Consider the following 13,869-nt stretch of genomic DNA (forward strand, 5'->3'; position numbering starts at 1 on the left):
TCAATCTGCAGAGAGCAAACCATTAGTGGGGGAGAGAAATCAATTTAGTAGGTCATGACCAGCATTTTATAACATGAACTAGAATAGAAAAATATTAGAATGTACTGGCTGTAGTAAAGGTTGAGTATTATTTCATGAAAGATAGATAGATGGGTAGAGAGTATGGGTATCCATGTAGATGGATAAAACGGGTATTGTGGTATAAAAGACATTACTGTGGGTTGTATTCAGTGGCATCTGGAAGCCTCTGGCTAGCAGACTGGGGGCTGGCACCAGCTGGGCAGGGTGCACCTGCTCCCTGGGTCTGTTCTGGATCTGGGGTCCAGTCTCAAGCTGAACTGCCCCTCCACACCCAGAGAAAAATGAACCCTGTAGAGATGTGCTTGGGATAGGTCTCCCTTTGAAAGACACATTTTTGTGTCAATCACAGCACTGAGCTTGGGACCCTTGCTGGAGAAGGGTATCCCCCACTCTGGTGACAAGGAGGTGTCACTGTCAGCTAGGGTGTGTCCAGTCAAACTCTGCAGGCTGTGTGAAGAGGGGGAGCCCTGGACGTGGAGTCCTCAGGTCTGGTTCTAATCCTGGGCCTGCCATTCACTGTTGTGCGACTCAGGGCAAGTGACTTGCCCTCTTTGGGCCTCAGTTTGCTCATGTGCAAGGGACAACTGGACCGCGCACAAGGAAATTACAAAGGGAAGCCACTGCTGCCCCCAGACTTATCCCTAAGGCCCCTGAAAAGGGTCTAGTCAGCCTAAGGTGCCTATAGACACGGTGGGGCAAAAGTTACTCCCTGGCACCACCAAGGGTATACGATGACAGAGGTAGCTGAGCCTGAGTCTGGTCTCCATGGACAGCATTTATTAGGCGCCATTCTCAGTGTGAAGACAGGTAGGCAGGAAGGGCTGAAGGGAGGCTGTGGCAGCTGCAGCCTTTGGGGTCCAGGGGCTGCCTGGGGTGGGGATGTGGGCATGTGGGCATGTGACCCACACGTATTGCATATTTTGTGGCAGTGTGCCCAGGCATAAGGCATTGGGGAAGCAGGAAGGCTGCCTGCAGTGGAGGGGAGGGAGGGGCAACAGCACTGGCCTTCCAGCCCCCTGGGAAAGACCCAGCCGGAGGCTGCGCAGTCTGCCACGCTCTGCTGAGGGCCATTGGCTTCCTTCCCCACCATCTCCTGCACTTTGGTTGTGGCTCCCTCGGAACTGACAGGACAGGACCCCTCGAGGGCAGGGTCATACACAGGACACAGGCAGCCAGCACCGCCCCCAATCCCCAACATAAACACAGAGGGCTTGCCTGGGTTCTGGGCCCTGTTCTCCTTGGCACCTGGGCAGCCAGCTCCTCCACACCGAGGTGGGGCTCACACACAGGGCAGGCTGGACTTCTTCCTTCCCTGGGGTTCTCAGTGGCTAGAGCACATGGCTGGGGTGGGACTGAGGCTGATTGCCCGGTGGACCCCCCACTTCAGCCTCTCTCAGTGTCAGGGCTGGCCTTGCTCGGCTGTATTAAGGAGCTGACTGGGAACAGCATGGGGGGGGGCAATAAGGAGCAGAGAGAGGCCCCACCACCACCCCTTGATGCTGTCCTGAGTCACAGTAACTGCTCCAGCGTGGGTCCCAATGGTGGAGCCCTAGGGTGCTACCTCCACCTGCTGCTCTGCATCTGCACTTCTGGCTTGCAGGTGGGGCAGGCAGGGGCCACACCAGGTCCAAGCCCCCCACCTGGGAGGGGTGTTCCTTGCTGCAGCCTTAGCTTATATCTAGCTATTTGGGACATAGGCACCAACACTGGCTGTGGGGCCAGGGATAATGTCCCAGTAGCATATGCCTGCCAGCTCTCTTGGTCACTTTGCCCAGTTCCCATACTCCTAGACCCTAGCTCTGGGCCTGTCTTCTGGGACCCAGCCCTGCTTACTTTGGTTCCAAGGACTTCCCTGTTTGTGAGTAGGCAGTCCAGAGTCTGAGGGGGTCCTACCCTGCCTCAGGAGCACATTCAGAACCCCTGCCTCCTGGCCAAGCAGAATAGAGGTTGAATTTGGCTCAGTCTTGGACTGTGGTTCTGATTTTAGCCCCAGTTTACACAATGCCAGAAAGCGCAGGGCAGGAGTCTTGTTGTTAAGAATGGACTGCGGAGTCTGAAGAAAAAAGAGAACTTTGACTAAGAACAAGCACCTGGGTTCTTGTTCCCTTTTGCCTTTTGCAATCTGTGTCACCTTGAACAAGTCATTTTACCCAAGTCCCAGTGTCATCCATAAAATACGGATGGGAACTGCCCTGGTGACTTACCTGGGGTGTTGTGAGTCCATCAAACGAGTAGTCAGGACAGGGCTTTCAGAGGTTAAAACTCATTCTACAGATTTCAGAGTTAGTAATTAGCAGCAGCAGTAGGGGATGGCAAGTATGAAGTTTTCTGTTTGATTCCAAGGACAGTGTCTGGAAAGCTGAATTTCCCCACCCTCCTCAGGACAATGTGACTGGCTGCCAGTGACTGGCTTCACCTACCAGCAGGACCCCCTGCAGCCTGGAGGACCATTGCTTCCCCTCCCTTCTCTGCCCGTCCTGCCTATTATACTTTCCGTCTGTCTGCCCTCTGGGGACTAGCTTTAGGGACTGCTGGGTTTCCACTTCCTCCGTAATTGCAAAGCCATGCAAAACAACACAAAAGGTACTGGGAGGTTGGGAGACATCACTGGGGATGAGGAAGGGCAATGGGACTGAGTGGGGGTGACCTGGACAAAGACACCCTGGCTTTTGGAGCCGAGGAAAGGTGGGAGACCTGGCAGGACAGAGGTATAAATAGAGATGCAAAGTCACACGGAACACGAATTTCCCTCCGGAGGGAGGAGAGGGGTGGTGGTGGACTGGGTACCAGCAGGATCTCTAACTGGGGAGCTCCTTAGATTTACAAAGGGATGGGGGGCTCCCAGCTTCTGCCTTCCCTCCCCACAAACCCCCCAAGTTTCACATTTGTCGGAATTTGCAGGGTGCGGCTGGGGGCTCCAGGGGCCTCAGAGCCCGGGCTCCTGCCGGCTGGTGCGAGCAGGCACAGTCGGAGATGCGGGGCTGAGGGAGGGTGGTCCGGGGTGTAGGGGGCGCCCCAAGAGGCCAAAGGCGGCTGGGGCCGTCCCCTCACTGACCCCTGCTGCTCCTCCCGGCAGGAGCCCCGGCCTGCGCTCCCAGGTGCTCCAGGCTTCACACGGAGCTCCTGCGCTTCATGAGGCCGCGGAAGGTGGACAGGCTGTGCAGGCCCGTGGACACAGAGCTGATAGCGGAGCGCTGCGCCCCGCTGCACAGGCAGTGGTGCGAGGGCGTGTCGCTGTAGCGGCCGCCCCCTCCCGGCGACGAGTGGCTCTGCTCGACGCACGTGTCGGACGTGGAGAGGTCCCGCGGGATGATCATGGGGATGGAGTACTGCAGCTTCTCGCGGCTCTTGTACCAGAGGCATGAGCACATGGACTGGAAGTGCAGCACCTCCGCGTAGACGTTGCGGAAGCCGCCGCCGCCGCCGCCTGCCGCCGCCGTCGACGAGGCGGTGTCTGTGGTGTGCGCGCTGCCGCCCGCGCCGCCGCCGCCGCCGCCGCCTCCGCAGACCCCGCCCGCCTGCCCGTTGCGCGTGAGCAGCGCCCGGTGCTCGGCGTCGCGCTTCTCGTCCTCGGCGTTCATGGTCATGAAGCGCAGCACCACGAGGTTGAGGAAGGCGCCGATGACCGTGAGGCCCGTGAGGATGTAGACGAAGCTGAAGGCCACGTACTGTGGCTGTGTCTGCAGCGCCTGGTCCTTCTGCAGCGCCACGTAGTCGCCGAAGCCGATGGTGGTGAGCGTGATGAAGCAGTAGTAGTAGGCCTGGAAGAAGGTCCAGTGCTCATAGTAGGAGAAGGCGGCGGCGCCAATGCACAGAGTGCTGATGCACGAGAAGAAGCCGATGAGCACCATGTTGGCCATGGACACGTCGGCGCGCCGCATGCCCAGCCCCTTCTTGGCGCGGTGCAGCAGGTACTTCACGAAGGTGTTGATGCGCTCACCCAGGCTCTGGAACATAACCAGCGTGAGTGGGATACCCAGTAGCGCGTAGAACATGCAGAACACTTTGCCACCGTCAGTGCTGGGTGCTGCGTGGCCGTAGCCTGGGGGAAAGCAAGGGGAGAGATGAGAAAGAGTAAGCTACTGGGCTGCCCTTCCAGAAACACTGCCCTCTTCCTCTACTCTGCCTCTACCTCCCCACCTTGCCAGTGAGGGCTTCCCTTTCATTCTAGCAGAAGAGAAGACAACACGCAGTTCCCGTGCTTCCTTGTGCCCACGTATGGAGTTGGTCCTTGTTGATGTGCTCTCATTTGCTATTGTGAGGACTCCAGAAGGTAGGTAGGATGAAAGGAGGACATAGGGAGGGTTAAGTGACTTTTCCAAGGTCATACTGTTTGGAAGCAGAGCAACCTGAGTTTGAACTAGAGACTGGCTTCAAAGCCTCCTGATTCTGTTGGGAACTTTGTCCAGAGACAGCAGGAATAGTGTGAAGGGTACTGGTAAGTCATTTGGGAGATCTGGGATCTAATTCAGTGTCTGTAGGCTTTGGACCTGTTCCCTGTCCTTGCTGGACCTCAGTTTCCTTGACTGTAAGGGGTGGAGCTGGACTGAGTTCTGATGTCCTGTGATTCAGGGTGGAGGGAGGAAAACAGGCATGGATGGCTCATTGATGACGACCCTGCTGCCAGCCAAAGCTTATGGGGGTTAGTAGGAAACGGGCCCTCCACTGGTGTCAGAGAAAGAGAAAGGAGGCAGTGTCTTGCCCCCACTCCCAGCTGGATGAATTAGTGCTCCAGGATCCTCATAGCCCCCAGTCTGGAGGAACCCAGGGTCATCCTCTATGCCTGGCCCCACAGTAGAGCCTCATGGGGAGGGGGCACTGTTAAAGCAGTCCTATCACCACCCCGGCAACCCCAACCCATATCTCTCCCTCCATCCCTGCCACCCCCAGACCTCACTGAGCCAGAGGCAAAGCCTCCTCCCCTAGGCCAACCATCAAATGGCCTTAAGTTGAGTTCTGCCTGGAGATGTGGAGGGGAAGTGATCCTGGGTGGGAACTCAGAACCTCCAGGCACAAGTTCTGGCTCTGTCACTAGTGGCTGTGTGAACTTAAATTACTTCCCCTCTCTGAACATGTTTCCTCATTTATAAAATGAGATCTGCTGGTCCTGGCCCTGCTCTCTTCACTGGGCTGTTAAGCTATATATTACTTTTATTAACAGGATTCTTATAATAAAATAATGCTGGCAGGCTTCCCAATTTTTCCTCCTTTCTAAGCCTTATAATAAAAACTTAACCAATGCTTCTTCTTCCATGCAGTCATCCTGGATTTGTTAATGCTGAAGGTGATGTGTGCTTTGAGCAGCACTGAGAATGTTCAGCTTTGAACGCCAGGGCCAGTATTACCACCACCCTTGCTCTGTGTCCCAGGGCCCCCAACTACATATGTACAACTAAACACTATCTGTGGTGGTGGGGTGAGCACTGGGGACCTAGTCATGTTCCTCTCTAACCTCTTCCTTCACTCTGCCAGCCATGCCCATGGACTATGCCCCAAATACATTTGATGAATGGCAGGGCAGGATACCATGTGCTTTGATGTCTGATCCGAATTCAAACCCTGACTCTGCCATGGACTGTGTGTGTGGGTTTTTAAGCATCTCTGAGCCTTAGTTTGCACTTTTGTGAAATGGGGCTAATAAGCAGTACCTGCCCCACAAGGCTTCTGGGGAGAAATAAGTGAGATAATGTGTGTAATGCACTTAGTCTGGAGTCTGGGGCATATCAAGTGCTCAATAACAGATCACTATGATGAGTAATGAATGAAGTGCCAGATTTTCCCCACATTTCCAAGAAAGTGCCCAGGTTGAGGGCAGCTCAGTTCCAGTAAAGCTGGCATCTCTGTCAGCCCAAAGCCATTTGAATCTTAAAGCTCAAGGAGATATGGGGACAGCTGCTTGGGATGTGTGATGCTACAGGCTGCCCTCAAATTGGCTCCCCTGCCCGCCCCACCCACCCAGCATCTAGTTGGTGACTGTGTCACCCTTTGCCAAGGGCCTGGACAGCTGAGCTGGTGAACTGCTGTGCCTGGCCTGTCTGTGTCCCAGCAGGGCGAGAACAGATTGTGCCCGCCAGCTCAGCCACGGCAGCCAGACCACAACTCACCTCGACAGCTGGGCCGGCCACGAGCCAGAGCTGCTTCTCATCCTGTCCTTCGCTGTCCCCCCACTGCCACCACCACACAGGGTGCTGGGGAGCACATAGAACTGTGGATGGGGCTGGACAGGGATTGGGCAGCATGGGCCCAGCCCCAGCTTGACCACATGCAGGCTGTGTGACCTTCGGCAAATCCATTCCCCTCGCTGGACCTCTCTTGCCTTGTCTGCAGTCTGGGCCTTGAGCTGTAGCTGTTACTCCCTTGCCCTGGCTGCAGTCCAGAGCTGCCGGCAGGAGGGAAGGAGAGACTGGACAAGAGAATGTACTTGGAACCGGAACTTGTGGAATTCACCACAGAAGCAGCCATGATGGTGTCTCAGAGGGGAAAGTCAGCCTGAGGTGCAGTCCTGAGGGTGGGGCAGTCAGAGCCCACTGTCAGGGAGAAGGACCCCCTCTCACTACCACTGCCACCTTGCCCCCTGTTCTTTCAGGGGCTGTGACTTTTCTGAGGCCTGCTATCCTTTTTCGGGTGGGCCTGCTGGCAGCACTGCGCGTGGCCTAGAAACCCCCAGCGTCAGGGAGAGCCTCCGCGCCTGGATGCAGCCCGCCTGCAGAGGATGTGCCCGCTTCCTGCCTCCCCAGGCTTTCCTCACACTGGCCCCCCTGCTCTGCTGCCCTGATCCTGAGTGCCCTCGGGCTTTCTCTGTCTCCTAGCCAGAAGTGACAACCCCTTTCCCTGCCCACCTCCTGGTGATTTAGTGATTTTCAAAGCAAGTGGCACTCCAGACTTAACCAAAGGCTCTTACTAGGCCAGAGCCTCATGCACCATAATAGTCACTGTCCTCTTCAGGTGGAACCATCCTGGACATGCCTCATCCTTGGGGTCAGATGCTCCCCAGGGCCCACCCTCACTTCCTACCACTGGCTGAGGCTTAAGGTCTTATCCTTCAGATGCATTTTTAACTTTAGTCCTTCAGAAATGTCCTACAAGGTCATTATTATGACAATCTCCATTTTAGAGTTGGAGTAATGAAGGCTGGAGAGGCCTTGTGAGTTGGCCAAGGCCAGTAGGACTTCTGACTCATCGCTCATTCCCGTGACTCAGAGCCAACTTATCACCTGGGAGGGAGACCCAGACAGGAAACTGAGGCCCCGAGAGGAGAACATTCCACCTGGAGCCTCATTCTCGGGCACTGCCCTGAACTGGATGTGGCAGAAGTAGCAACAGGTGTGCGGCCTAGGAAATCAGATGCTTCTCTGAGTATCGGGCCCAGGGTGGGCATGCCCATGCCCCTTTGCCTTTTCTATTGTGTCTGGGTAAAAGGGCAAGGGAGCCACGAGGACCTGCTGACGTGGGTGCCCAGCTGGGAAGGGTGCCAGCTAGGGTGGAGACACTCTCAGGGGACCCTGGAACTTCTGGGAAGTAACTGGGAGTTTGGCAAGTACTGTCTTCCTGCCAGCAGGCCCGCTGCCCGCCTGGTCCTTGCCCACACCAGGCTTGGGTTATGAAGAAGGGGAGGCCAAAGGTAGTCCTGTCTTCTCCTTCCTGTCCAACCTGGCGAGTCACTGGGTGAGGGCCTCCAGCTGTCCTTGTGTGTCACTGGCACACACACAGGCTGCGCTCTGGGCCTGATGCTCTGAGGACCCTCCCTCATAGTACCTGATAGGCTAACTGGTCAGAATTCATGCCCTGACCATGAAACTCTAGCCTCTGCCTCTCAGAGCTCTGACTGGGGCTGTCCCTGGCCCCTTCTCTCCCAGCCACCCTTCCTGATTCCATCACTGACTAACAGATTCTCAGAGCCAGAAAGGCCCTTAGCTATCACATGGCCCAGCCCTTATACTGCATAGATGAGGAAATGGAGGTCCAGCAAGGGAAAGTGACTTGCTCAAGGTCACACAGCTAGTGAATGGTGGAATCAGGACTACAATCCAAGATGCTCAGTACCAAACTCGATGCTCTGTCCTCTGCCTCTGGCTCAGTATGACCAAGGTTGACCTGTTCATTCAACTAGGGCCCAGTAGGCTCTGCTTGGGAGAAACTCAGATAATAGATGTCCCTGGAACCTGGCTGAAGGCATAAGAATTCACCTGAGGAAGCCAGGTAGCTGGACATAAATATTAATTATGAATACTTTGGAGCAGCAGAAAAACTGAGACATAGGGCAGGAAGCCCTGGGCCTCAGTTCTCATTTCCTTCCAGCATCACCCAGGAACTCAGAAACTGGCCAAAGATATCTTTCAGAGAGATGCAGAGGGTGGGGGATCCAGCCCTCCCTCTTACTGACATTTTCTCCCTGGGGCCTGTTTCCCTCTCGTCAAAGCTCAAATAGCCAGTCTGAGCCCTCAGTAATGGCCTTGGCTGGACTGAGCTCAGCTGCCTGCTCCCCACTGACCTCACATGCCTGTCAGTCTGAGTGACTTCCTACCCCTGGCCTACCTGGCTACAAACACAGAACACTAACCCCAGCCTCAGGTGGGAGAGGGAACATGAGGCTGGGAGGCCAGGTCCTGGGGGTCTGCCCTGGCCCTTATGGTAAATAGTCTTGTGCCTTGGGGAAGTCCTTTTCTCTCTCTGGGTCTCAGTTTGCCTTATCTGTGACATGGGAAAATAGAGTAAGCTAAAAGATTCTCACCTTTTTTCTTGCTATGGATGCCTTTTATTATTTTTTTCTGTTTACCCACCCATTAATAGAGTCTAAATTTTGAAAGATTTTATTTATGAAGTACAATGTATTGATCAGTTAAGTTGTAGCTACTGCACAGGACTGACACTGAATAGATAATTGTGAAAGCAATAATTATTTCCCATCAAAATTAAGAGCACATCTGCCTATCAGAACTTCTGATCAGTATAGATCAGCATGATTCTATGAGACTAAACTAAGTTATTGTTATGATTTTGAAATACTGAAAATAGACACTTCTATTTGCTGCAGGAAATCTCTGCAGTCTAGTGGCATAGACAAGAGGACAGTCTCTAGGGCCAAATGCTTCTCTTGTAACATCAAGAACTCTAAGGGCCTTCGTCCATGTCTCTGACTTTGAGATTTTCTGTTGTCCCGTCTCCGGTTGGCCCAGCCCTTCTGTAGATTAGAAACACACAGCCCTTGGCAATGCCTGGCTACAACCTGGTTCCTGGTTCCTGGCAGACCTAGTTATCTAATGTCAATATGGGCAACTGGCTAGGCTAATGTTTGCCCTCAGGAAAGATGGACAAGCGACCTGTGGCCCGAGGCTCCCAAAGGCTGTGAACCCTGGGCCCAGGTGGGCTGATACAAAGCTGCATGGAGGGAGGGTACCTGAACCTGGGTGCTGCCTGGGCCTGTTAGGGCAGCCGAGGAGATGGGCTTGAGGGAGACAGAGGCAGCTCCCAGGGACTGCCTGCAAGGCACAGGGGTCCCAGAGTTGGGCCAGGCTCTCCTGCCGGGCCTGCAAAGGGCATTCCAGCTTGAGCCCTAGGAGCACCTCAGGAAGGCCCACCTAGGACCCTGCCTCCACAGGCACTTGAGGCACAGACAGGAAGCTGCCCCCTTGGTCTGGAGATGGCGGCAGTGTGGAGCCAGGAAGTGGACTGGAGGCTGGGCAGAAGCCTAATTGGTGTGTTAGAGGAGATGAGGCGGAAGCAAGCTGCTGGCGGGAGTGCCCTGGCCCTCTAGAGGGAGGGAGGGACAGTGGGAGGGGCTATCCAGGCTTGGTGGAGATGGGGAGGAGAGCCCAGGCCTTCTCCCCCATCCTTTAGGATCCAGCTCAAACATCACCTTTTCCAAGAATCTTCCAGAATCCTCCCCAGAGCTGAAGGGGCCTCTCCCTCTGCCACTCTCAAGTGCCCATATGTGCTCAAATGCACAGGTTTGCAGAGGAGTTCTGAGGGGCTTGGAACTCCTGGAGGGCCAGCAAGCCCTGTTAGTGTCCAGCACAAGGCCTGGTGGGAGCAGCTGCTCAGAAAATGCTGTTCAACCCAGACAGCCCTGAAATCTGAGATGTGGATGAGAGAAACCTCGCCTTAGACACCCAGGGTTGGGGGAGGTGACCTTGGCAGGGGGGCCTTTAGGGACTCATGCCTCCTGCCTTCCCTGTGGCCCCCAGGTCCCTGCAAAATGAGGTCAGCTTCAGGGCCCCAGAAAGAATCCTCCCTGCCCTGGGCCTGGCCAAGGCCCTAGATAGGCCTGGGAAACCACCAGGGCCTCATGGACCTGGGTTGTGGGGAGGGACCAGTGCCCAGAACTGGGTCTGGAGTTTGTCCCCCTCCAGGCCAGAGCTCCTGAGAAGGACAGCTCTGAAGCACAACACCATCCCTCTCTCTGCCCTGCCCCTTTCCAAGGCCTCTCTCCTCATCTTCCAGCTCCTTTTTCAGCTCTTCTCCCCACTCCCCACCAGCAGGTTCTCTCCCGCCCCTGCTTTCCTCCCAGCCCTTCACTGGGTAGGACTACCACTCTCTCCTCTCCTTTTAGCCCTACCCATGCACAGGTGCCCCTATTGCTCTGGTTCAGGGTCCTCTAGTGTAGGACAGCCCCCACCACTCCCATCCCCCACCCAACCCGGGGCCCATGGGATCAGGGGGAGTTGAGGGGGAGGGTGTTGGTGTCATGGAAAATCCCTGCGGCAGCCAAGGTCAGTGTTTGCAGACACAGCCTGGCCTGAAGCCAGGCCTGCCTCCCTGGCCAGCTCCCTCTGGCCTATCCCAGAGGCTGGCTTTACACAGGGGCCCTCAAGGCACCCCAGGGCTAATCTGGGTGCCTGGTGACAGGGCTGCAGGGGCAGCCAGTCCTCAAGTGTGGGAGACTATGTAGTTCAACTTGCTCATTGTATAGCTGGGTAAATTGAGGCCAAGAGAGGAGCAGGGACCAACCATAGGTTACAGTGTATCAGTGACAGAGCCAGGACTGGACTCCAAGGTCCTGTGTCTACTGCCACCCTTGTTGCACAGGGGAGCAGCCTATAGTCTGTTCTGGCAGGCCAAGGAATAGTGAAACAAAGGCTTCTGGAAATTTCCGTTAAATCAAGGGCTAGCTTGAGGTTGGGCAAGATTTGAGGTTGGTAGTGAGGCTAGGGGAGATGGACCCAGATGATGATTAAATCAGTCCTTGACCTCAAAACACTTTCCGTCTCGAATCAGATGAAACATCTCAGTGGAGGATCTTTAAATATGTCAGTGCCCTGTTCAAAGAAGAGGTTACTATTATATGAATTATTAAAATACATGGCAACAGTGGGAAATACTTTAGGAAGAGTTTAAGACAGGGGTTGCTAGATGTGAACTTCAGTTGGGGTCTCAGGAAGGGCTTCATGGAGGAGGTGGCCTTTGCCCTGAGCTCTGGAGGAGGGATGGAAAACTCAGGGTTCTGATGGAGAGGAGCTTCCGAAGCAAAGACACAATGCTGGGAAGACATGTGGAGTGTTAGGGGCAGAGAATAGATCCTTCTGAGGCTGGTGGTCGTTCTCACAAATGGGGAGCAGGGGGGTGTTCAGAAGACTCTCTCAGGAAGGCTGCTTGATCACATGCATCAGGAACCTTAGAAATGTGTCTTCCCAGTGGCCCTGCAGTGCTACGTCTAGGAATCTTTGCTGGGAAAATAACCAGAGATTGGAACAAAGATTTATGAGCAAGGATGTTTATAGCAGCATTTTCATTGTGAAAAACTGTAAACAGCCCAAATGTGCACCAATAGGGTTTGGTTAAACATACTAAGGTATGTTTATGTGGTGGGATATTGTGCAGCCATTAAAGTGCTATTCTTGAGAAGTCTCTTAGTTACATAGAAAACCACCTTAGAATGTTGAATAAAAATGGTAGCATCCAACACATTATATATAATGGGATCCCACACTGAATATGTAAATATTAAAAATGTATTTACACACACACACACATACACACATAGAGAAGCTGGAAGGAAACAAATTAAAAGGCTCATAGAGTTTATCTTTGAATCATGGGTTTGTGATTAATTTTAATTTTCTTTTATATATTCTGTATTTCTTAAAAAATCGATTATTTTATAAGTAGAAAAAAGTATTATAAACGTAACAACAAAAATTCTGGTTTTATTGGAACAGAAAGGTCACCTGAATAGGGAAGTTTGGGAAGGTGAGCAAGGGCTAAAATGTGAAGAGCTTTAAAGGGTAGGTACAAGAATTTAATTCTTAACTTGAAGACTTTGAGGAGCCACTGACAGCTCCTGAATAGGGGAGGGACATGCCAAAGAGGTATTGAGATGGGTTTTCCTGGACTCCCTGTTTGGGGGTTGGCAGTGGGAGTGGAGGGGCAGGGGGATCCATTAGGAGGGCTTTGCATGGTCTTGTTGACAAGTGCTCAGGCCTAAGCTGAATTCAGGAGAGGAGAGAGGAGGAGAAGGGAAGAAGAGAGAAATAAGGAGAGAGAAAGATTCAGGAGAGGAGAGAGGAGGAGAAGGGAAGAAGAGAGAAATAAGGAGAGAGAAAGGGGAGGGAGGAAAGAGTAGATGCCAGTATGTGAGATGCTCTTGCATTTATGGGTTTAAACCGTAAGCTGCATGAGGGCAGGGACTGTTGTCTCATTTGTTACAACTATATTCTCCAAGCCTGGGCACATAGCTGGCATTTAATAAATCTCTGTCGCATGAGTGAATTAAGGAAGGGAGGCAGAGAAGATAAACCCCAGGGTTGAAAGGGTGGGCAGGGCAGGGAGGATGAACAGAGCATGAGGCCCAAGGGGGCAGGGCCACAAAACAGGGCAGCAACCCTGGGTGTTCTGGGAAGGGCACTGATCTGGGGCTGATGGAGTTGATTCTAGACCAGCCACTGTACCAGGTGGCCATGGCCCAGGCCTGTGGCTTCTCTGTGTCCTTATGACCAGATGGACAGGACACAAGTGAACTCAGAACTTCTAACAGATTGAATCTGGTGAGGTTTTAATTAAATGAATCCACCAGGGACAGCCTGGCAATGAGAAAAGAATTCTGCAGCACAATTTAAAGTAGACTTGGCCACCTCAGCAGATGGCTGGAGATGCCAGTCCTCTGTGTGCTTCTTGAAAGGCTGTGTCTGTAACTCTGGCATCTGGTTGGCTTGCGTCCTACACTTACTCTCTGGCGCTTCCCGTTTTGCCAGTGGAGGAGAAGCCCATGCGTGTTGGCATTTCCTTGACAGATTCCCCTAAAAGGGGCTGAACTGCTCCCAGCAGAAGCCCTGTTGGGTCATGAGGGCAACAGAGGCCACCCCAGGTGTTTCCTGTTGGCTGCCCCTGTGTCCCAGAGTTGAGCCTGCCCAGGACCTTGCTGCCTGAAATCTTACCCTCTGGGCAGTGTTATAGGAGCAGAAGGGGATCGAGAGGCGCAAGGGAGCCCAGAGTTAAAGAGCACCCAAACAGGAGTCAGAGGCTTGGCTCGCATCCCAGCTCTACCACTACCTTGCTGTGGGACAGGGCTTGGCAAACTTTTTTTCCATAGAGGGCCAGATGGTAAAATATTTTAGGTTTCACAGTCTATATGGTCTTTTGCAATGACTTGACTCTGTCATTGTATCAAGAAAGCAGCCATAGACAATACATAAAAGAATGGGTATCTCTGTGTCCCAATAAAACTTTATAAAAACAAGTGGTGTGCCAAATTCAGCCCATGGGCCCTAGTTTGCTGAACTTGCTGTAGAGCTTCTATTAAGGCATGTCAGCTCCCTGAGGCTCAGTTTTCTTATTTATCAAGAGGAGAAGGTT

At 53.5% G+C, this 13,869-nt stretch overlaps 1 protein-coding gene across 1 annotated transcript in view; it reads right to left on the bottom strand.

Annotated features, from left to right (window-relative positions):
* Positions 1–816: 816 nt before the first annotated feature.
* The window catches only part of KCNK3 (potassium two pore domain channel subfamily K member 3), a 37,667-nt gene continuing 24,614 nt past the window's right edge, over positions 817–13,869 (bottom strand). The window contains exon 2 of the mRNA XM_037009480.2: positions 817–4,123. Coding sequence (XP_036865375.1) covers positions 3,192–4,123 — 932 coding nt within the window. The 3' untranslated portion in view covers positions 817–3,191. The remainder of the gene's footprint in view (positions 4,124–13,869) is intronic.

This window comes from Manis javanica, chromosome 1 (genome assembly GCF_040802235.1).
Source record: "Manis javanica isolate MJ-LG chromosome 1, MJ_LKY, whole genome shotgun sequence".
NCBI lineage: Eukaryota > Metazoa > Chordata > Mammalia > Pholidota > Manidae > Manis > Manis javanica.